Raw genomic sequence first — 24,496 nt, 5'->3', positions numbered from 1 at the left:
TCTCGATAACTTCACAGCTATCGATACGAGACCAATATCAGAACGCTAACGCGGACATTGATTTTAAGAATGCAAATGATCAAAGCCTAACGTTACGGTTTAATGTCCGAAAACAAGAAATGCAGTTGCAGACCATATTTTAATATGCCAATTGTAACACACTTATTCCTTAAAAGCGGGATTTAAAAGAAAGTGCAATTTGTTAAAACTGAATTTCAGGAACACTGTTTTTATGGCGTTATCGCCGGGACCAACAAAAGTATTTCTTAAAAGCGGTATTTCCTTAAAAGCAGGTTCGTTAATACGGGGTTTTACTGTAGTTAATTTGCTCAATTTACTCATGAAAGCATATGGTGTTGCTAGATTGAAGTTTCTTTTGTTAATTATAAACAAAGTTGACAATTATAGTCTATTGTCACACTCCTCAACATAATTATTTTGGATTTATTCTGTTCAAAAGTCCAATGTGATTTTAGCAGCTGACTGAAAGCTCGCTAGCTATTATTTCATGGAAATATACAGTTCCATAGCTGAAACAATAACATTCAATATTTGGTTATCACTTAATTTTCACGGTACTGTTGTAACACTTGGTGAATCCCAGGTGTACAGCACGCACCTTCTCTATATAAAACATGGAAAATTGACAGCTTAAAAGAAACTCTAATTCTAAACACATTTGATTACTTACCAGGCCCATTAATGCTACTACGTTGTGTCAAAGCTGTATAGGTAGAGGCTTTGGTTCCTTAGCCCCATGGCAGGGCCATGCAGCTGTTGCCTGTCACTCCATCAGTGAGCACAACGTGTTACCCAATGAGTGAACTGCCAGCCACATAATTTTGCATGCTCGTGTGCAGGGATTGATGTAAATGAAAGCTGCTCATACAGATTTGCCATTCAGATGCAGCACTCTACTGATGGGCAGCCAGCATACATCTGTGTACTCTGTTTCTGCGAAAGCAGAACTGTCACATGGTCAGTGGTCACCAATCCCTCCCGCTATTGTGTGTGCCGTGCTTGAACCTCATGGTTGGCCATTATTAAGAAAAGAAAATGACACACAACCCAAATCAAAACAGAGTGTGTGTAGCATTTGGTAATGAACTACCGGGTTGCTGAGGTTTGCAGCATTGTAAATGAAGTAGTTCAGGCCCAACCTCTTCTGGAATCTTACACAACCACAATTCAAAATATCCCCACCTAAAACTGGCACATTGAAGTGCCTGCTTAAATACCAGGTTTAGCCAGCAGCTAGATTTATGTGTTTGTTTCTTCTAAAATGCTAAATCTCATGGAATTGATGTGGCAGCAGTTTATAACTTCAACAGGTGCACTGATATGTCCTTGCTTTCGTGTACAAGTGCCCTCTTTATTTTGCAAATGTGTTCATACTCTTTCCTAATTGAGCTTTGCCAAAAGTTGTGAGATACCAGTAACTGAAAATTTGTTGCTTTTTTATATTTGCATTCTGAAAATAAATCTGTTTCAAAGTATCTCTGATAAAATGGTTCCTCAGTACGATTTGCTGTGAATTAGTATTTATTAGATAATTTTGCATTTTTTTATTTTGAGGTAGAATTCTTATCTATATTTGTATTTACTACAAACAGATTTTCCAGGTCTCTACCAATGATTGACTGATAGACGAGCTACACAGAAAAATGTTTGTACATCTATTTGAGCAACTGAGTTGGTATTTTGGGAAGCAACACGAATGGTGGTGTGATACATAACAAATCAAACTGTAGCATCATTTTTAGGCTTCAGTTCATTTTTACAACTGCTTGTTGGGTTCCTATGATCACTGTGGGAAGTCATAAGAAGTTGATTGTGGATGTATTACACCATATATCTACATCTATGGTGCATGACGGAGGGTTACACGTGCCATTACTGGTCATTTCCATTCCTGTTCCAATTGCAGATTGAGCAAGGGAGAAGTGACGTTCTGTAAACCTCTGTGTGAGCCCTAATTTCTTACGTCTTATCTTTATGATTCCCACGCAAAATGTACATTGGAGGGCAGTAGAATCAATCTGCAGTTGACCTCAAATGCTGATTCTCTAAATTTTCGCAATAGCGCCTCTCAACAAGAACTTCATCCTCCCTCCAGGGATTCCCATTTTAGTTGATGAGGCCTTTCTGTGATACTTGGATGCTGATCAAACCTACCGATAACAAATCTAGCAGCATGCTTCTGAAATACTTCGATTTCCTCCTTTAATCCAAACTTGTGGGGATCCCAACCCATTGAGCAGTACTCAAGAACGGGTTGCACTAGTGTTCTATAGGCTGTCTCCTTTATGGATGAGCTACAGTTTCCCAAAATTCTCCCAATAAAACGAAGTTGAGCATTCACCTTCTCTGCTACCAACCTAGCGTGCTCATTCAATTTCATATTGCTTTGCAACAGTAAACCTAGATATTTAATTGATGTGACAGTGTCAAACTGCACACTACTAATGCTGTAATCGAACATTATAGGGTGTTTTTCCTATTCATCCACATGAGCAAGCTGCCGTTCATCGCACCAACTATAAATTTTGTCTAATTCGTCTTGTTTCCTCCTACAGTCACTTAATGATGACACCCTCCTGCACACCACAGCGTCATCAGCAGACAATTGTAAATTGCTGTTCATCCTGTCCAGCAGATAATTTATTTATATAGAGAATGAGAGTGATCCTATCACTCTTCCCTGCGGCATTCCTAACAACACCCTTGGCTCTGATGAGAACTTGCTGTTGAGGAAAATGTACTATTACTTGAAAAGTCTTTGAGCCACCCTCGTGTCTGGCAACCTAATCTGTATTCTCGGACCTTTGTCAACAGTCTGCAGTGGGGCACCGTGTCACTCACTTTCCAGAAATCTAAGAATATGGAATCTACCTGTTGCCCTCCATCAATAGTTTGTTGAATATCATGTGATAAAAGGGTAAGCTGAGTTTCTCACGAGCAATACTGTCTATATCTGTGCTGATTTGTGAACAGAAGATTTACTTTCTCAAGGAATTTTGTAATAATTGAACTCGGTATGTGTTCAAGAATTCTGTTAAGGGTATTGGTCTGTCATTATGTAGGTCTATTCTTTTACCTTTCTTTATAACAGGAGTCATTTGCACTTTTTTTATCCCGCTGCATGGGACTTTGCTCTGGGCAAGAGATTCGTAATAAAAGCAAGCTAAGTAAAGGGCCAGTGCTGCAGAGTATTCTCTGTAAAACGTACAGTCATATGACAGAATGTTTGTACATTCCTCCTGCTTAAATGATTTCTTAAACATGAGATTTAAAACTTCAGCTTTCCTTTCCCTGTCTTCTATTGCCACATCAGACTGATCGACAAATAACTGGATAGAAGTCTTTGATCTGCTTAGCGATTTTATGTGTGACCAAAATTTTCTGTTTCTTCGCACCATCTATTGCTAACATATGATGGTGGAAATTATTGTATGCTTTCTGCATTGATCTTACGGACGCATGATTTTCTACTTTTACCTGTAAACATTTGTGCATTCATTTTTTAACAAAGAGTGCAACAGTCTCTCTTTCCTAAGATTTTCTGAATTTGATCATTAAATGATGCAGGGTCTTTTCCATCCTTAATTCACTTACTAGGCACATACATTGCCAGAGCATGATTTGCAATCAGTTTAAACGTTACCCTTAAATCTGCTACATCCATTGTATTTAGCTAAATGATGTGCATTTATTGTCTAAGTGGGATGTTAACAACTGCTTATCTACTTGTTCTAGCACAAATAGTCTCCTGGCCTTCCTTATGGCTGTATTAACTGGAATAACCACCATCGCTATAGTGAAATTGTGATCACTAATCCCTGCCAACAAGGTTAGGCCTGCTGTCAATCCTGGTCCGAGCTGCTGGAGATGGCAACCGTGTGTGTGTGTGTGTGTGTGTGTGTGTGTGTGTGTGTGTGTGTTTTAAGGAGGCTTTGTCTGAAAGCCAAATGTGTAACAGTCATTAAAGGTTGATTGATGTATGTCTGTTTTCCTGAATTTATTTGAAATTGTGCAGTGTGTTTGTAATATTGCTTTTTAAAGGCACCACCAATCATCTCAAGTATGTAATAGCATGTTTCTCCCTTCATGTCATATATTTGTAAAATTTGTCTGGTTGTCTAATAACTGACAAAAGATTGTATAGTAATCTTCATGCTCTTTTCAAGGCTAATATTGGTTTGAAAAGATTGTAACCTCCTTAGTCTTGCCAAAACTGACGACTGGGATTGGACGCACTGTGACTAAACTGTTGGCCAGTATTATCAGGCAGCCTGTGGTGACTGTGTCTGGCGACCGTTGTCAGTGCCACTGTTAACACAGCATAAGTTATGATTTATATCTTTTTCATGTATGAATTCCTATTTATTTTAATTGCTTTCACCTTGGTCATCACCGTCATATTCTGAGTCCAGAATTGCTAAGAAACCTACCAGAAAGAAGGAAATACCGCCTACAGATACATAGTGTTTCGAATAATAATGACAGAATCCACAGAGGTGACTGATAGTCAGTCAAGATATGTCCAAGGACATCACATTTTTGCAGTGTTCACACAATACTATTTGCAAGTTGTAGCAAGCTGCGTATGATGTGATGGTAAAGGAGGAAACCTCCCAAACGCTGCAGGATGATTGGTGTACCTCTGGCATTAGCCAGGTTGGCACTATTCAGAGTACTGCTGTGGAGTTTGAATGTTATGAATGTAGGGCTTGAACTGACCTCAGCCCACATCATGCAGTGTCGCCTATGGCCAGTCTCGTGCACCAGTGAGTATGTAAGAACAATCTAAGACCAGTGTGCTTACGGTTGCCAAGTTATGTGCAGTTGTTAAAGATTTGTAGTGTATGTATTTTGCCCATAGTGAAAATTATATATAACAAGATCATTTACTGTACTGTGTATAAAATGGTTAAGTGAATCTCCAGTGTGATTGACTTTCCAGCTGCTGGTGGCCCAGTGGGAATGATGACAGGCCCAGTGCATGGACAGCTTTCACAGATCCCATTGCCTGCACCTGCTGCTCCACAGGATAAAACAGCAACTGGTCTTCCACATGGTACTCCTCCTGCTCCTGTTGGAGTTCCACCTCCCACATCGGAGGCAAACCTTCCAGGCATTAGTGAAGCTTTGCTCAGAGTTCCTTTTGGGGTACCTGCACAGATGCAACAACTAGCAGGTAAGCAGGGCATCTCAAACATTAACTGACTTGTACTGTTGTATAAATTTTCTTATTGAAGCATCCTGATGTTAAATAATGAGGGACAAAGAAAGAGGCTATTTTATTTATATGATATTACACTGTCCACTGAATTCAGTCACTATGTTTATCGTAAAAGTTTTGTTTCTGTAATTATCTGTCGTAAGTAGAGCAGGGGAGATTGCTAAGCCTTGTCAACACTATACTGTACTATGTGGTGAGTTTCTAGAATTTTAAAGAGGTCAAATGTTTAGTATTTTCTTAATGTGATTCATGGTGGTGAAATGGTGGCATGTGTGACTCACACATCGATGAGCCAAACCATTATGATCACGTGCTAGTACTTGGCAAGGCAAAGTGGTAATTCAGCAATGTCAGGAACTAACGTAACCACATTATTGGATACAACCACGTTCCAATTAATGTAGTGTGCATTGTTTCATCACAGTACAAGCATAGAAGATGGACGCTAAAAAAAAGTCTTTGTGGCTGGCATGACTGCTTGTGGTTAATGTGATTAAATTTGTTGACAATGAGAAAGAAAAGGGACATACTGTGCTGTTTGAGAAGGCGATGGAACGTACAGCCAGAAAGTTAAAAACTAAGCAACAGAATGGTTTGCAAATTATGGAAGGAGGTACTGGAATTCAAGTTTCGGTGCTAAGGAAGGAGAAGCAAGATCCTTGCAAGAAGTATTCCATTGACAGTGCGAAGAAAGGTATCATCAGGCAGCAATTTCTACGCTATTACAAACAACATAAAAAGATAGCAACTTTGCAAAAACCACACAAGTTTTGTTATACATAACCAAGCTTCAAAGCTAGCAAAGAAACTTGTAGAAAAATTGTTTTCTGTATGAGATTTAGTGTTAAAAGGTGCCAAAGTAAAAGTGCTATTATCTGTGAATGAGAGGACATAGTTGCTGAAAGGACATATTATATTAGGTTTTTATGGGACCTAATGTAGTATGCCATTTCTGCAACAATCAAAAGCACCAGAAACAAAATGGACAGAGATTTACTTTGATGAAACACGGGCTCACTCACATTGCACTGTAAACAAATGTTGGCAAAGTGACAGTGTCAGGTGAGTATTGTTGAATAAAAGTGCTGGTCAGTATTCTATTGTTCTGCATGCAAGGCAGTGATGTGGGTTTCAGTTTGGATTCACTTCTCATATATGAGTTTAAAAACAAATTGCCTGCAACACGGCAGTTACAAGATTTCTTCTCGCCTTTTAAACTCTTGATTATTTGGTGGAAGTGATTTTGTGGGGAATAAAGGGAAGAAAAGCATTTTGCTAATTGTGAAGTCTTTACTTTATCTATTTGAGGAGAATCAAATTTTCTCTTTCTTTTACAAAACGAGATACACACATGCTGAAATACCTTCTGAACTAACAAAATTAGACTAATTGATGACAGCTGTATTATCCTTTGTTGTGGGTTAATTTTTAAATTATTATACCCACTTTCTCTTACTGGCAAATGCACTTGTCCACATTTGTTTCCTGGTGACAAAATATCCGGTAACTTACAAGTGAAGATGTGGAGTCGACTTTTTGAAACCATCTGTAGCATAATGGGCAAATAGAAACTTAACACAGAGGTTAAATGACATGACAAAGGATTGGAACTAAAATAAATACAATCAATTGGGTAAAAATAATTAATCAAGTCATTTTCCTCAGGATTAAAAAGTAAAAATTTCAAAGCACCTGACACTATTCCAACCCACAAGCCTTTGCTTGTTATGATTGTATCTTAACTACCATGCTGTGCCAATGCTTTGAACATGAATATTAATTTTAATTATGTAGAACATCACGTGAAATAGTTTTTGTGTTGTTGTTGTTGTTGTTGTTGTTGTTGTTGTTGTGGTCTTCAGTCCTGAGACTGGTTTGATGCAGCTCTCCATGCTACTCTATCCTGTGCAAGCTTTTTCATCTCCCAGTACCTACTGCAACCTACATCCTTCTGAATCTGCTTAGTGTATTCATCTCTTGGTCTCCCTCTACGATTTTTACCCTCCACGCTGCCCTCCAATACTAAATTGGTGATCCCTTGATGCCTCAGAACATGTCCTACCAACCGATCCCTTCTTCTGGTCAAGTTGTGCCACAAACTTCTCTTCTCCCCAATCCTATTCAATACTTCCTCATTAGTTATGTGATCTACCCATCTAATTTTCAGCATTCTTCTGTAGCACCACATTTCGAAAGCTTCTATTCTCTTCTTGTCCAAACTATTTATCGTCCATGTTTCACTTCCATAAATGGCTACACTCCATACGAATACTTTCAGAAATGACTTCCTGACACTTAAATCAATACTGGATGTTAACAAATTTCTCTTCTTCAGAAACGCTTTCCTTGCCATTGCCAGCCTACATTTTATATCCTCTCTACTTCGACCATCATCAGTTATTTTGCTCCCCAAATAGCAAAACTCCTTTACTACTTTAAGTGCCTCATTTCCTAATCTAATTCCCTCAGCATCACCCGACTTAATTCGACTACATTCCATTATCCTTGTTTTGCTTTTGTTGATGTTCATCTTATATCCTCCTTTCAAGACACTGTCCATTCCATTCAACTGCTCTTCCAAGTCCTTTGCTGTCTCTGACAGAATTACAATGTCATCGGCGAACCTCAAAGTTTTTATTTCTTCTCCATGAATTTTAATACCTACTCCTAATTTTTCTTTTGTTTCCTTTACTGCTTGCTCAATATACAGATTGAACAACATCGGGGAGAGGCTACAACCCTGTATTACTCCCTTCCCAACCACTGCTTCCCTTTCATGTCCCTCGACTCTTATAACTGCCATCTGGTTTCTGTACAAATTGTAAATAGCCTTTCGCTCCCTGAATTTTACCCCTGCCACCTTTAGAATTTGAAAGAGAGTATTCCAGTCAACATTGTCAAAAGCTTTCTCTAAGTCTACAAATGCTAGAAACGTAGGTTTGCCTTTCCTTAATCTTTCTTCTAAGATAAGTCGTAAGGTCAGTATTGCCTCATGTGTTCCAGTGTTTCTACGGAATCCAAACTGATCTTCGCCGAGGTTGGCTTCTACTAGTTTTTCCATTCGTCTGTAAAGAATTCGTGTTAGTATTTTGCAGCTGTGACTTATTAAGCTGATAGTTCGGTAATTTTCACATCTGTCAACACCTGCTTTCTTTGGGATTGGAATTATTATATTCTTCTTGAAGTCTGAGGGTATTTCGCCTGTTTCATACATCTTGCTCACCAGATGGTAGAGTTTTGTCAGGACTGGCTCTCCCACGGCCGTCAGTAGTTCCAATGGAATATTGTCTACTCCGGGGGCCTTGTTTCGACTCAGGTCTTTCAGTGCTCTGTGAAACTCTTCACGCAGTATCATATCTCCCATTTCATCTTCATCTACATCCTCTTCCATTTCCATAATATTGTCCTCAAGTACATCGCCCTTGTATAGACCCTCTATATACTCCTTCCACCTTTCTGCTTTCCCTTCTTTGCTTAGAACTGGGTTTCCATCTGAGCTCTTGATATTCATACAAGTCGTTCTCTTATCTCCAAAGGTCTCTAATTTTCCTGTAGGCGGTATCTATCTTACCCCTAGTGAGATAGGCCTCTACATCCTTACATTTGTCCTCTAGCCATCCCTGCTTAGCCATTTTGCACTTCCTGTCGATCTCATTTTTGAGACATTTGTATTCCTTTTTGCCTGTTTCACTTACTGCATTTTTATATTTTCTCCTTTCATCAATTAAATTCAGTATTTCTTCTGTTACCCAAGGATTTCTACTAGCCCTCGTCTTTTTACCTACTTGATCCTCTGCTGCCTTCACTACTTCATCCCTCAAAGCTACCCATTCTTCTTCTACTGTATTTCTTTCCCCCATTCCTGTCAATTGCTCGCTTATGCTCTCCCTGAATCTCTGTACAACCTCTGGTTCTTTTAGTTTATCCAGGTCCCATCTCCTTAAATTCCCACCTTTTTGCAGTTTCTTCAGTTTTAATCTACAGGTCATAACCAATAGATTGTGGTCAGAGTCCACATCTGCCCCTGGAAATGTCTTACAATTTAAAACCTGGTTCCTAAATCTCTGTCTTACCATTATATAATCTATCTGATACCTTTTAGTGTCTCCAGGGTTCTTCCATGTATACAACCTTCTTTCATGATTCTTAAACCAAGTGTTAGTTATGATTATGTTGTGCTCTGTGCAAAATTCTACAAGGCGGCTTCCTCTTTCATTTCTGTCCCCCAATCCATATTCACCTACTATGTTTCCTTCTCTCCCTTTTCCTACACTCGAATTCCAGTCACCCATGACTATTAAATTTTCGTCTCCCTTCACAATCTGAATAATTTCTTTTATTTCATCATACATTTCTTCAATTTCTTCATCATCTGCAGAGCTAGTTGGCATATAAACTTGTACTACTGTAGTAGGTGTGGGCTTCGTATCTGTCTTGGCCACAATAATGCGTTCACTATGTGATAAGTGACAATATTTATATCCATTTTGAAGCCGGCCGCGGTGGTCTAGCGGTTCTAGGCGCTCAGTCCGGAATCGCGCGACTGCTACGATCGCAGGTTCGAATCCTGCCTCGGGCATGGATGTATGTGATGTCCTTAGGTTAGTTAGGTTTAAGTAGTTCTAAGTTCTAGGGGACTAATGACCTCAGAAGTTGAGTCCCATAGTGCTCAGGGCCATTTGAACCATTTTCCATTTTGAATATTTTTAGCCATTGTAAGTGTCCAAAATTTTTCATTACAATAATGTTCAGTTTCCATAATGCAAGTGATCTGGTGAGAGCAATAAAACTATCTTGCATGGATAAGACTTTTGAATATCTCTTCTTGCTCCTCTCTCTGTAAAAAAAAAAAAAAAAAAAAAAAAAAAAAAAAAAAAAAAAAATCGTATTTGACAAGTGACATTCAAAAACTGATATTTGATTGGTTTAGCAAAATAGTTTCAGGCCTAACATGTAAACACGATAGCAGACATCAGATACTGATTTCAAAATTAGATTTTCATCTTCCACAGATTGTGTCATGTATAAGCGGTGATAAACAGACTACATGTAACAGTGCTCCACTTGTAAGAATACTGGTGTGTGCACAAGTATTACTTCCCCTTTTTGTTTCTTGGGCATAAGTGCGACAGTGTTGCCACCTTGGTGAGATTGCCACTTCACTTTGCCAAGTAATAAATACCATGTTGGTCCACCTTTGGAATGCAATACAGCAGCGAGACTACATGATGTGGATTTGACAATTCTTGCTAGGTTTCTGAAGGTATGTGGCACTAGATGTCTATGCACAGGTCACGCAATTTTCGTAAATGACAGACTGGTGATTTGTTAGTGTGGAACTGTCATCTGATAGTGTTCCAGATGTTCAATTGGGTTCAGATCAAGCAAATTTGATGGCCAGGACGTAAGTGTCAGTTTGCTATTGTAGCATGATTGTGGCATTCTGAGGCATACAATTATCCTGCTGGATGATGCCATCTCCATCAGGAAAGAAATAAAGCATTAAGGTATGCAGATGGTCTGCAATAATATTCACACAGTCCACAGCTGTTGAGGTGTATTTGATTACTAGCAGAGGTCTCACGGAAGCTATGGTGAACATCCCTTGTGGTATAATGCTGTTCCCACTGCACTGTGTCCATGGCATAGTGCGTGTTTCGAGTAACCATTCTCCAAGGTGAAAGGGTGTCCATAAACTACTATTAGCCTTGTGTAACAAGAAACATGATTTATGCAACCAGGCAACATCTTTCCATTGATCCATGGTCCAATCTCAGTGATCCTGTGCTCACTGCCATCATAATTGATGATGCTAGTGTGTCAGCAAGGGAACACACAGTATTTGTTTGCTGCAGGCACCCACTTTCAACAGTGTACACTGAAAGGTGTGCTTCAAAACACTTGTGCCTGCACCAGCGTTGTACTCTGGCATCAGATCTGCCACAGATCACCTACTATCTTGCTTGGACAGCGTGTACAATCCTCAGACCTCCACATTCTGTGATGATGCTTTGAGTCCAACATCTAATTGCCCACTCATGGTTTCACTGTCCTTAAACCACTTTCCATAGATGGTCATAAGAATAGAATGAAAACTGCCAACCAGCTACACCATTTCAGAGATGCACATTCCCAGGAGCTGGGCCAAAACAATTTACTCTTTTGCAAAGTCGCTTATGTCAGTGGATTTCCCCATTCATCCCTGCTCCTCTTACATACTTTCTGTACTGCATCATGTACCGACAGCGACACTAGGCAACAGTCAGTCTTGCAGTGGGCAGTGGTCATAGTGTTTTGGCTCATCAATGCAGTTGTACTCTAGTGATAGGTGTATGCATGAGTAGAAGATGGGTTGAGGTGAACAGAAGTTTCAAAATCTTCATCTTTATTATTGGCACAGCATTGGTGCACTGTCTCAAGTGTCACATTGTCTACAACCACAGTTAGGTAGCAAATTATTTCACTGTGAACTGAGTATACACATTCCTTTAGTCCACCAACACCAAACCAAAGATGGCACCCGGTAGGGGGTACATTAAAAATGGCTCTGAGCACTATGGGACTTAACATCTGAGGTCATCAGTCCCCTAGAACTTAGAACTACTTAAACTTAACTAACCTAAGGACATCATACACATCCATGCCCGAGGCAGGATTCGAACCTGCGACCATAACAGTCGCGCAGTTCCAGACTGAAGCGCCTAGAACCGCTCGGCCACTGCAGCCGTCTAGGGAGTACATTAGTGTGTACGGTGCTGTGCTAATTGGTAGCTAGTAATCTTTTATTTACTCATCCAGGGCTCATCTCACAATAATACAGGATTTGTCATAATACCCACTGGTTACTCCAGGACCAAGAACATGTATGTCTCGACACACTCCTTTCAGACCATCAGAGTTTCCTCCTTCTCTGAGGAGCGAGATTTTGAATTCAGAGGATTGACAAGACATTAGTTATGCACTATAGACCTTGGCACATTTTCTTACAGGAGTATTGCATTGTCATTATTTAGTATAATTTGACGGTGTTATAGTTTTCTCTTTTCATCATTATTCTCTACTCTGAGTCTTCTAAGTAATCTTTTATTGTATAATGTGCATTACTTACGTGCCTCCATAGCCAAGGTCGCTAACTCGTGCCTCTGGGGTAGCACTCGACTCGGAGGTAAGCTGGTTCAAACCGGGGATGAAATTTTCGCTGCCAGTATTTCTCTGTCAAGGAGAGGAAAGGTGGTGGTGTAAAGTTTCCGATCACCAGTCTTTCCACCATTGTCTTGGATTAAATTCCAAACCTCCCTGCAGTGTCTCGTGAAGTGAAGTCATGTGACACTGTTCTATGTCTACATCTATACTCTGTGAACCATTGTGAAGTGCGTGGCAGAGGGTATGTTCTTTTGCCTCTGTCCATGCTGTAATTAATCTAATCTTATCCTCATGAGCCCTATGGGACTGATATGTAGGAGGCTGTAGTATATTTCCAGAGTCATCATTTAAAGCCTGTTCTCAAATCTTCATTAGTAGACATTCTGGGAACAGTTTCTGTGTATCTTAAAGAATCTGCCAGTACAGTTCTTTCAACATCTCCATGACACTCTCCCACATGTCAAAGAAACCTATGGCCATTCTTGCTACCCTTCTCTGTATACGTTCAATAGCCTCTGCCAGTCCTATTTGGTACAGGCCACACACACTTGAGCAGTATTCTAAGATGGGTCACACAGTTGCTTTGTAAGCAGTATCCTTTGTAAACGGAGTGCATTTCCCTAGTATTATACCAGTAAACCAAAGTCTGCCACTTGCTTTACCCATGACTGAGCCCATGTGGTCATTCAACTTCATGTCCCTACTAAGTCATTCATGCAAGTATCTGAGTTTACAGATTCCAGCTGTGACTCACTTATATTACATTCATAGGGTACCTTATTTTTGTGAAGCGCACAATTTTACGTTTTCGAATATTTAATGCAAACTGCCAATCATTGAACCGCTTTGAAATATTATCAAAATCTGTCTGAATACTTGTACAGCTTTGTTGAGACTGTATTTTGTTGTAGATAACTGCATCATCTGTGAAAAGTCTGAGGTTACTATTAATATTGTGTGCAAGATCATTAATATACAACATTAACAGCAAGGGACTCAACATGCTTCCAAGCAGTACACTCAAAGCTACTTCTATATTTGTTAATGATTCTCCATCCAAGATAATGTGCTGTGTCCTCCCTACCAAGTAATCCTCAATCCAGATACATATTTCATCTGGTACCCCCTGTTATAGAACTTCTGATAAAAAGTATAGGTGTGGTACCGAGTCAAATGCTTTTCAGAAATTGAGAAATACTACATCTACCAGACTGCCTTGATCCATGGCTTTCTGGATGCCATGTGAGAAAAGTGTGAGTTGGGTTTCACATGATCTACGTTTGCGAAATCCTTGCAGGTTGGCATGGAGGAGGTCATTCTATTCGAGATACCTCATTACATTGGAGCTTGTCAGAATCTTATATAAACTAAAAGATATCTGAGGTGAATAAGTTTAGTCCTTGCCTCATAGGACCAAAAATATGGTGTGAATTTTTCATATTTCTCAGATCATTGAGGTGTAGAAAGTAAATACTTCGCTAAGTTTCAGTACCATGTTCTAACATAGCAGATTATTATGAGTTGTCATCTTGCATGGATGTCTAGGATATAGGATGGTACTTTTGTGGGCCACTTTTGTTACCCTTCTTGTAGACAGGTCTGACCTATGCTTTCTTCCAACTACTTGGCACAGTTTTTTGTTTGCGGATCCATGATAGATTACAGTTAATGGAGGGGCTAACTCAGCAGCGAATTGAGTATAGAATCTAATAAGGATTCCATCGGACACTGGAGCTCTGTTTATTTTTAACAATTTCAACAGTTTCTCAACACTACTGCCACTAATATCTATTTCATTCATCTTCTCAGTGGTACAAGAATTAAGTTGGGGCAATACTGGGTTTTTCTTTGTAAAGAAATATTTGAAAACAGAGTTGAGCATTTCTGCTTTTGCTTTGCTACTCTCAGCTTAAGTTACAGTCTTGTCAGTGAGTGATGGGACATTAACTTTGGTGCCACTTAACAGCCTTTACATATGATGAAACTTTCTGTGGGTTTTGTCAAAGCTAATTTGACAATATTCTGCTACAGTAAGTCACTGAAGGTTTTATGCATTGCTCTCTTGCCTGACAAATGTGTTTCATTCAGCATCTCTGTCTATAGCCCTATGCTTTGTTTTATACCTATTATGTAGTAGTTTCTGTTTCTGTAGAAATTCATCAGGTTACCTTCCATAAGGAACGTGGGTGCACTCAGTGACAGTGATCTGATTTATAAATGATAGAGCACAGCAGTCAGTCATCCTTTTTTGCAGGTTTCATTTGGCAAATCCAGATTTTGGCTAGTGCCTAGCCATTATCAATGCACTATTTGGTAGTCTCAATGCATGTCAGTTCCCTGTTGTTTGGGTGTCTGTCACAGTTCTTTCAATATTCAGTAACTGCACACTTTTTCAATGGTAATAAAATGTTTTAAGGGTCATCAATGGCTGATGAAATGAGAATTAGTGTGCCTTGCAACAGCAGAAGTGAAGAAATTACTGATACACATTTATGATAATAATTATTTTTTTCTGAGAATGTTCTCTTTCATAAGCTGTTGACCTGATTTCCCCTTAGTTCCTTGTTTAATTAAACTCTCTCTCAGGATTTTGTCATTATCACAACAGCGATAGCATGTTAGTGAGGAGACAGTATGTAAATTTCACTGTGTTATGGCAGAATAAGCAAATTTTAATATGGCAACAGGAGAAATGTTAGTGTTACTCCAAATTCACCACTGATGTTGCTTCTCAGAAAGTAAAGTAAGTTCAGTAAGTTGATCGAAAATAAATAACTCCTGTTGCAGTTTTAGTCGACTCTGGTAACCCAGTGTGTGTGTAATAATGAATAGTGGCTGAGGGATTTTATTTCTATGCTCCAGTGAGAAATACGAAAACAATTCGCAGCACACAGGTCTTAGCCCCATTTAAATGGTGTTGCTGAACTATTTCACCTAAAAGATCTTTTTGATACGTTAAAGATATAATCTGTTTTGGCCTTGATGAGTAGTTACAGCAGCATATAAAAGGAATTAATGGTGCTTTAACAAATAGAACTATGCTCCTTTTTGGCTACAGAATAGTTCTTCTTGTTGAGGCAATGTATGTTGTAACTTTGAAGCTGTTATCACTTCACCGACTTGCAGCATCATGCCAACTGCTTGTCAAGGGGAAAATAGACTGTCAGTATCTTATATAAACTAAAAGATATCTGAGGTGAATAAGTTTAGTCCTTGCCTCATAGGACCAAAAATATGGTGTGAATTTTTCATATTTCTCAGATCATTGAGGTGTAGAAAGTAAATACTTCGCTAAGTTTCAGTACCATGTTCTAACATAGCAGATTATTATGAGTTGTCATCTTGCATTGAAAGCATAGCTTGCCGTGGAGCTGGGAGGAGAGCTGATGTTTCGTTCTCACACTGACACAGCTGGGGCTGGCTACTGGGCTGAGCGAGCCAGATACTTACTTAGCACTGCATGCAGTACATTACACATACACTCTGTGCATCTGAAGAAGTACCATTAAATATTAATCGAACTTTTTCACACTTAGTGTACCAAATTCTATGGGTAACACAACCCTATTGTTAAAATTTCAAATCAATAACTTCAGTACTTTCGGAGATGTAATTCTTTACCTAAAACACACAATACCTGTGCTGGCATTGAGAAACTGAATAAGGAACTGTAATGTATACATCTATAGTTTCATTTGAAACTACAGCCAAGAGGATAGGTTCCTATAATCTGATTTTCTGGAATTATGTTTGGTTTCATTACCACAAATTTCTGAAATAGTTAAAAGTTTTTTGGAAAATTATTGTTTCATCGTGTTGTGGTGGTGTGAGTGTTTTGGGGAGAGTGGGAGAGTGAATGAAGGGCATACTTAAAGTGAGGATGTGGTATTTTATTGAAACTGTGTAAATGTATGTGAGAAGGTTGTTGTGCAATAGGAGGATTTGTGATGTATGTTTGAGTCAACGTGATTTTGTAAAAGGCACCCAGAAGGGGTGTTGAGTATTAAATTTATTAGTAATTTATTTTGTGGAAAGTAATTGTATTTATTTTTTCATTAAATTTTATTTAGTTTCAACATTGAGATTTGTAGTCTAAATTACTTGTGGTAATTAGATTGGCTGCTTCACATACTAGCTAGTAGGAATTTAGCATTTTCCGCACATTCAAGTCGGGCTCTGTGCCTAAAATCTATGAGTCAGTATAGTCACTTGGGAGCAATCTTCTGGTAAACACCTACGTTAAACAATGCTGATCAAATTTATACCAAAATTAAGAAATTCGCACAGTTTGATTGGTTCTACGTGTCGTTGATGAAAAGCGAGTACAGTATCCTGTATTTTGGGAAAGTTTGAGCTTTGAGAGTAGTTGATTTTAGGAGATATTCACATTTGAACATCACATTTCATACATAAACTCCACGTGGTGTGTTTCCTACTGATTACAAGACATTATAGTGAGCACTTCTTTACTAACAGAGATGTCAGTAGAATTGCATAATGATGTCGGGATATTAAATATGGGCTTGAAAGGTATTTTCTGTGTTTTAATGACAACAAACCAACTTAAAGGAAATTGTAGACATTTTTTCAAATGAATCGTGCAAGTTTAACCAACTTTCAGCTACTGCTCATGGACTGGAGTTATGTGGCCTTTGCGTGGTAGGTATGTAGTCGAATTTTCGTCAACACTGCATTTGTCAGCTAAACAAGTATCTACCATTGCAGCGTGAAGGGGCAGACAACCTTAAACCTATCTAGGCATATGGACTGATTGTTTAATGGATAATGAGAGAATAACCCACCATGCCCCAAGCTGTTCATTATTAGAAACTTACTGGGTTACAGATTCCATTGAAATTGAAGCAAGAGCTGTTTATTTTCGTTTTCCTTATTAACCTTTCTTTACATTCAGAGAAGTGTTGTCAGTGGTGAATTTTGAGTAACATCTACATTTCTCTTGTTGTCACATTAAAATTTACTGCTTGTGCAAAACACAGTGAAGTTTACACAGGAATCCCACTAACATGCTAATGCAGTTGCAATTGTGATGGAATCATGAAACAGTGGTTTAATAAAATAAGGAACGGAGGACAAATCAGGTGAACAGCTAATGAAAAACCACATTCTCAGGATAAAAATAAGTATGTAATTTCTTCACTTGTGTTGTTACAAAGCCACACTAATTCTCATTCCAACAGCTATCGCTGTCCCTGCAAAAAATGGATTATTCCATTAATTATGATTTTGTGTTAATCGTATAGTGAAAGACTCCCCTCTTTGTGTGCGAGAAACCCATTTCAGTATCTCAAACAAGTTAGGAGATACAACAGATGTTATGAATATTTCATTACTACTGTACTTTTAAGAGTGCATGAGTAAAAGTGAACCCGCTACTTAAAATCCATTTTCATGAGATTGGAGTTAGATATAGATTTCCTCCCAAGTTTAAAGAAAAATTGAGTATGTTAGCTACATTTCATTTATAGCAGTGTATGACCTAACCTGCACAAAGTGTAAATTCATAGCAACTCCTATTTTTTGTCGCAATCTGTTTGAATTTTGTGCAGTGTGTTAGTTCATTGGGAAATTTCACAGTAAGTATGACCATTAACTAAATGATGGGCACTTCACTGTGAAACTGAAGACTGAAGCTACATGATAAAAAAGAATAATTTTTTTTACCTAATAGTTTCTTTAAAATGGTGTAAGAAAGATTGCAGAACAGCCAGTGTGCCCATGCTATCAGTCCCTCTGTGGAGTGTATCAGCCATCTGTTGTGTCAGAGTGGCCAAACAATGTTTCGTTCATTCTGGCTTGCTGGTGGGCTGGTCCACTACAGTCAGTGCTGCCACCCAGCAGTCTCTGTTGCTGTCTTATTAGATATGCCTCATGCTGGTCTCCATGATGTGGGTAATCTGTTTGCTTTTGAATGGGTGACCTGAAACTACTGATGATGATTATGATGTTTGGTTTGTGGGGTGCTCAACTGCACGATGATCAGTGCCCGTATGAAGTCCCAATTTTTACACAGTCCAATTTTTTCACAATCCAGTCTAGCCACTGTCATGGATGATGATGATGATGATGATAACACAAACACCCAGTCTCCGGGTAGAGAGAATCCCCAACCAAGCCAGGAATCGAACCCAGGACACCGTGATCCAGAGGCAGCAACGCTAGCCACTAGAACATGAGCTGCAAACCCTTAAACTGATGCTGAATCGTTCTGATACTCAAGTAGCAGTGTTAACCAGAAATGTTCAGCATTTTTAGGAATTGTCACTGTTTTCACTCTCAACGTCTGTATTGTCATGGTGGCCAAATGTATTTTTTACTTTGTCTTATATTATTTAATGTAGATCACTGTTCATGTGAATTTACATACAATAATGTTGAAGTGATTAAGAACATTTGGATGAGGAAGAAATGCTGTAGTGAGTGGTGTATTTTACTTTGACACTCTCACTATTTCCGTCATAGTGTGTCATAGATTTGTCATATTGAAAGAGCTACAGCCATTGTTGCAAATCTCAGCAGACAACGTTTTTCGTACATAGTTGTTTGTGTGTATGAGTCCACAGCTGCTGCAAATATCGTGAGGGAAGTTAGTGTCCTGTGTAGGCTGTTTTTATACTGGAAATAAACGTGTTATTTCATGCTTTTACACTATTAGCTAATTTTCTCTCTCTCTCTCTCCACCCCCCTTTCTCCTCCAAGTATTTTCAAGCTACCTGGTAGTGAAGCAAACCACAAAAGTTACAGCAGCTTCAAGAACAGAATAATGAAGTCAGAAACATACATAAAAACTATTTATACACCTCTGCCACAGTGAAAAACAGTAGTCACGTATCGTATCTTCCACACATTAGTGTGCAGGAAGCTCCATCTAATGCTCTCTCTAATGAATACTACTAATGAAAATTGTGGTAATGGGTACAACCTGCATGTGCATCACTAGTTAGCAAAATTCACATAAAAATGTAAAAATATAGCTTATGAGATATGAATTCTGGTATGTAAAATGATAAACTGCAATCCTTATGCGGGTCTTTGTCACTGTGCCATTGTAAACCACACTAAAATCTGTTAGTTCACATTTCAAATAAAACTAAACATAATATGGTCAACGACAAAAATCAAATGACATACATTTGAACGAATTTTAATGCATGGTTGTATCATCAGAGATATAAAAATAGCTTAAACAGTGGAAATACGCATTTGGTCAAAGGCATTACTAAAAGTTATTCAGAAAATCTCATTAGTGAAACATGCTAATATTGGGGACACATGAAGCTTTGAAGCTTCCAAAAAATTTTATGATTTAGACGGGGATTGTGCAGGCCTTTATTGCATATTTTAGGGTGCAAAGAGCTAGTCAAAACACTATCAAAACATGGCCCAGTCACAAAATTGCTACAGTGCATATGTGGAACAAGGGACTGCGTTCTCAAAGTCTTCTACCGTCTCTGTAAGTGATGGCGTGCAGTTCTCCCTCAGCCGTTGGGACCATTTCATATGACCGTTGCATGTTACCTTGCAAAATGGGATCTCTTAAAACAATAATACAAATAATAAACAAAACATTGAAGCATGGATATAGGTATGGTCACAGTATAATGAAATAAAATTGTCTCAGATATCTGGGAATTGTCTACTAATTGTGGCAGGAGATCATTACAAATGGTGATAATTACATCTTAGGAAGGTCCATTATAAAAGAGTTACATCATATACATTTACAGATAGGGAGATGCATTCCAAGTGAGACGGAAGAACAACATAATATTATTACTGTTTCAAAGTTGTATAAAAATTGTCTAAAAACCATCTGTTTTTCAATTCTGTTGATTTAAAATCTTTTCTGTGTGTTTATTAAAATCACTATAAGTCTCGATCTCTTCTAAAATATTCGTGAGACATCCTTTGCCTACCTTATGTGATTGATCCACAGCAGCATCAGTATCTTTAGTGATATAGCTCTTACTATGCAGGTGAGACTTTTGATGAAGTGTTGCTGTTGCTAGAAGAATATGTTCCCTCAATCTTGTATTAAATCATCTCTCTGATTTAGAAATTATCGCATGTGTCACAGCTGATTTTGTAAATCCCAACTCGGTAATTTTCTTTTTAGCACGCCTGATTGTCTTGCCTAAAGAGATGAGGGTTCAGAAACTGACGTGCACGCCCATATTACTGAGCAAACGAGCTATTCTGTCAGATATTTTGTTGTAGTATGGCAGTACAGCATATCTTGGTATTTCTTTACTCTTTTCCATTTGTGAATGCATCTTATAGTGACCATGTTTCTTCATTGTGACCAACTGATCAATATATTGCTTTAATACCCATTCGTAACAGTGACTTATTTCAATATAACACTCTTCCTGTCTGATGGACATTTTCAGGGATCTAGCTTTCTTATGTAATTCTGGCTGTGGCTGACAGTGTCTGTTGTTTGTTTTCAATAAACACTGAAATAGTTTCTACTATTAATGTTGGCGAGGGTCAGGTCAATGAAGGTAACACTATGATGCTGCTCTATTTCCACAGTAAATTTCATCTTAGGATGCAAACTATTCAGTTGAGCCACCATTGTATTGATTTCATGTGTGCCTCAGTTGAATAAGACAAGTGCGTTGTCTACATGTCTTTTGTAGTAAATTATCTTTTCACCTATGCATGTGTATTCGTTAAAAAATTTGTTCTTAGTGTGAGTTACAAAAATATCCACTAATGTGCCAGCTATAGAGTTACCCATGTCAACACCTTCATGTTGAGAGTACACCTCATTGAATAAAAAGTAGTTAAATGATAAGATCAACTGCCCTAATCCTACAGTTTCATCTATCTCTGCTATAATAACCATTCTGTAAGGAAGTAGATTATCTTTTATAATATTAATTGTTTCTGGCACATTGTAATATAAGTTTAAAATATCAAACGAGACAAATTTTGCTCCACTATTTTTATTTCATTCACCGTGTTCACAACATTTTTATCTGAGTAATTTGTTTCAAAAGTGTACTCATTTTTATTATATTCGATTTTTTACTAATTAGATATGCAGGACTGTTAATGCAGTTTGCTTGTGAATTTTTGATTGAGAGTGGGAGTTCTGGGATTGATTACTACACAGACCCTAACCTATTGTGCTGAGAATAACATTCCACAGTTTTGCTGGGAGTTTTTTAATCATTGCATTAAATTTGTCAAATCTTTCTCAAGATTTATAACATTATTATTATTATCGTCAAAAGCTTGTACTGTGGTTCTACATTCTTGTTCATACCACACTACTTTGTTTATGTAATCTCTATTATGTTTGGTATTCCTGTCATGTTTTAGCTGCTCTTCAGTTAAGATAGCGATTTTGCTTGTAATTCTATTTTTTGTGGTAAATTCGCGGGCGAGTCTTGTCAAGTGCTACTTTTGTGTTAGCTGTTAAGTGGTTGATCACACTGTCTTTAAATGTGGGCTCTACATTAAATTTAAGGCCTTTCTTGAGTAGGTTAAGCTCAGATTGAGAAAATATTATGTTTGTTAGGTTTTCTCCTTGTTTACTAAATTTAAGTTGGAAACATTATTTTCTCATCCTTAATGTCACTAACTTGTATACATTTAGTGGTATAGAGATCATCTAACTTCCTCTTGTGCCTAGAACTGACCTCTTTGTTTACCAGATGTACAAAGTATTGGCTCCATTATTTGTACACGTGTCAACTTGTGTGTCTGTCAGAGATGTACCCGACGCCATATGAGCTAAATACAAATCACAATGTAATCAGTTTTACACTTAAATTGATAACGAATCTCCTCTTTAAACCACTTAACTTCACAGTACATTTTTATGCATTTTACTGTAACACACAAAACCAAGGAAGGAGGTTCAGTGCAGCATGGCGTGTGCATTGTTCACTTGAAACTGTGTAACTCTGCACAACAATGAACTGGTTTTGCACTGTGTTGGTATATCAAAGGAAATTTTTTGTTTTGTTCATGTGTGCTCTGGATGGCTCTTCTAGTTTTCCAACTTTATTGATGCTCATTGGAACATTGCTGCGCAACAATGAACACTCTGCTCCATTCTGTGTAGTTGTGCCCTGGCCTGCATCGTGTGTCTGTGCTCCACGCTACGCAGTAACTGCAGTGTAATTAGGAACAAGCTTGTCTTTCAAACACATCTTATTAAAATGAATGTTCTCTATACGCTGAATTATTTTAACTTTTTTTCAGTGGTATTTGAGCTCCTTACCCAATACCTCGTGAGGTAATGCATGCGTAGTGTTTTGTATACGTGTGTCCAGAGCTGCTGCTAATTTCGTGAAGGAAGTCACTGCCCTGCATAGGCTGTTTTTATTTTGTAAAGAAAACACTTTATTTCATGCTTTTGTGCTATTGGCAAGGGACATTCAAGAATTAATGCAACACATTTTTTCTCAGCCAATTTCAGTTGAAGAAATGCAGAATTTTTTGTGTGCAGTGTGAAATAGTCAGCTCATATAGTTTCATAAAATTTCGATAGATAGTGGTGTTAAATGTAGTCTGCAAAACGGTGGCTGTAATGGAGGTGTGCTCCGAGCAAAGAGTGGTCATTCAGTTTCTGTTGTTGGAAAACCAGAGCATTGCAGATATTCAGAGGTTCGCAGAATGTCTAGAGAGATCTGGCAGTGAACAAAAGCACAGTGAGTTGTTGGGCGAGGTGTCTGTCATCATTGCAACGAGGTTGCATAAACCTTTCTGATCTCTGGCATTCCGGTGGCCACACACAGCTGTGACTCCTGTAATGCCAGAATGTGTGGACACTCTAATTCGAGGTGGTCAATGAATCACAAGCAAACACCTCACTGCAGAACTGGACATCTCTGTTGGTATTACTGCCACACTTGTCCACCAGTTGGGGTATGCAAAGGTGTGTGTCCACTGGGTTCCTCTCCACCTAACAGAGGACCATAAAGAACAACAAAGGCCTATCTGTGTGGAATTCCTTGCACATTATGATGCTGATCGTGATTATTTTTTGTCAGACATCCTCACGGGCAATGAAATATGAGTTCATCACTTCGAAACAGGAACCTAAAAAGCAATCCATGGAGTGGCGCCACACCGCATCTTATTCAAGAAAAAGTTTACAATCACACCCTCAGCTGGTAAGGTCATGGTGACGGTCTTCTGGGACTCTGAAGGATTATTCTGATTTACGTCTTTCATCATGGTGCAGCGGTCCACTCTGAAGCATATTGTGCTACCTTCAGGAAACGGAAGAAACGATTTTGGCATGTTCATTGCCACAATAATGTAAACAAACTGCTCCTCTGTGTGGTAACACAAAATTGCACACCCGAGAGGAACTCACAAAACTTCATTGGACTGTTCTTCGTCATCTGCCCTACAGCTGTGATCTTATGCCTTCCGATTTCCGTGTGTTTGGGACAATGAAGGATGCACTCTGCAGGAAGAAGTATGTGGATGATAGGGAGGGTATTGATGCAGCAAAACATTGGCTCCTACGTTAACAAGTGGAGGGCTACCCCGTGGCCATGCAGGCCCTCCTAATAAGGTGGTGTAAGGCCATCGCATTGAATGAAGATTGTATTGAAAAATAGGGTTTTGTAGTCAGAAGAGTGGAGAATAATATAGTGTATTGGAATCCTGAATAGAACTAACCTGCTAAAAGTGTTTCACTGGTTATTGAACACCCCTTGTAGTTCAGGCATATGCCTTTGACCAAGTGTTTATGTCTTTTGTTCAAGCTATTTTCATATCTATGATAACACAATTGTGCCAGTAAAATTCGACATGAAGGTCTTTTGAGCTTTGGATTTTAAACATGTAATGTGCAATTTTATTTGAAATGCGAGCTAACGGATTTCAGTGTAGTTTACACTGACTTAGTGACAAAGACCTGCATAAGGTTTGCATTTTTCATTTTACACATGGAATTCATATATGTGAAAGTAAGTTGTAACTTAATTTGACAGTAATACCAAATATAATGCATATTTTTATGTGAATTGTGCTAGCTAGTGATGTATGAGCAAGCTGAGCCCATTACCATGTTTATTACTAACCTTTATGACATGATATGTGACTACAGTTTTTCACTGTGAC

General features: G+C 38.5%; 1 protein-coding gene across 1 annotated transcript in view; it reads left to right on the top strand.

The window, feature by feature from the left end:
* LOC124723061 overlaps positions 1-24,496 on the top strand; it is a 193,739-nt gene that overhangs the window by 133,780 nt on the left and 35,463 nt on the right. Inside the window, exon 15 of the mRNA XM_047248239.1 lies at positions 4,964-5,197. Coding sequence (XP_047104195.1) covers positions 4,964-5,197 — 234 coding nt within the window. The remainder of the gene's footprint in view (positions 1-4,963; positions 5,198-24,496) is intronic.

Source organism: Schistocerca piceifrons, chromosome X (genome assembly GCF_021461385.2).
Source record: "Schistocerca piceifrons isolate TAMUIC-IGC-003096 chromosome X, iqSchPice1.1, whole genome shotgun sequence".
NCBI classification, from domain to species: domain Eukaryota; kingdom Metazoa; phylum Arthropoda; class Insecta; order Orthoptera; family Acrididae; genus Schistocerca; species Schistocerca piceifrons.
The sequence above is the reverse complement of the archived record's forward strand: the minus strand, read 5'-3'. Positions and strand labels throughout refer to the sequence as shown.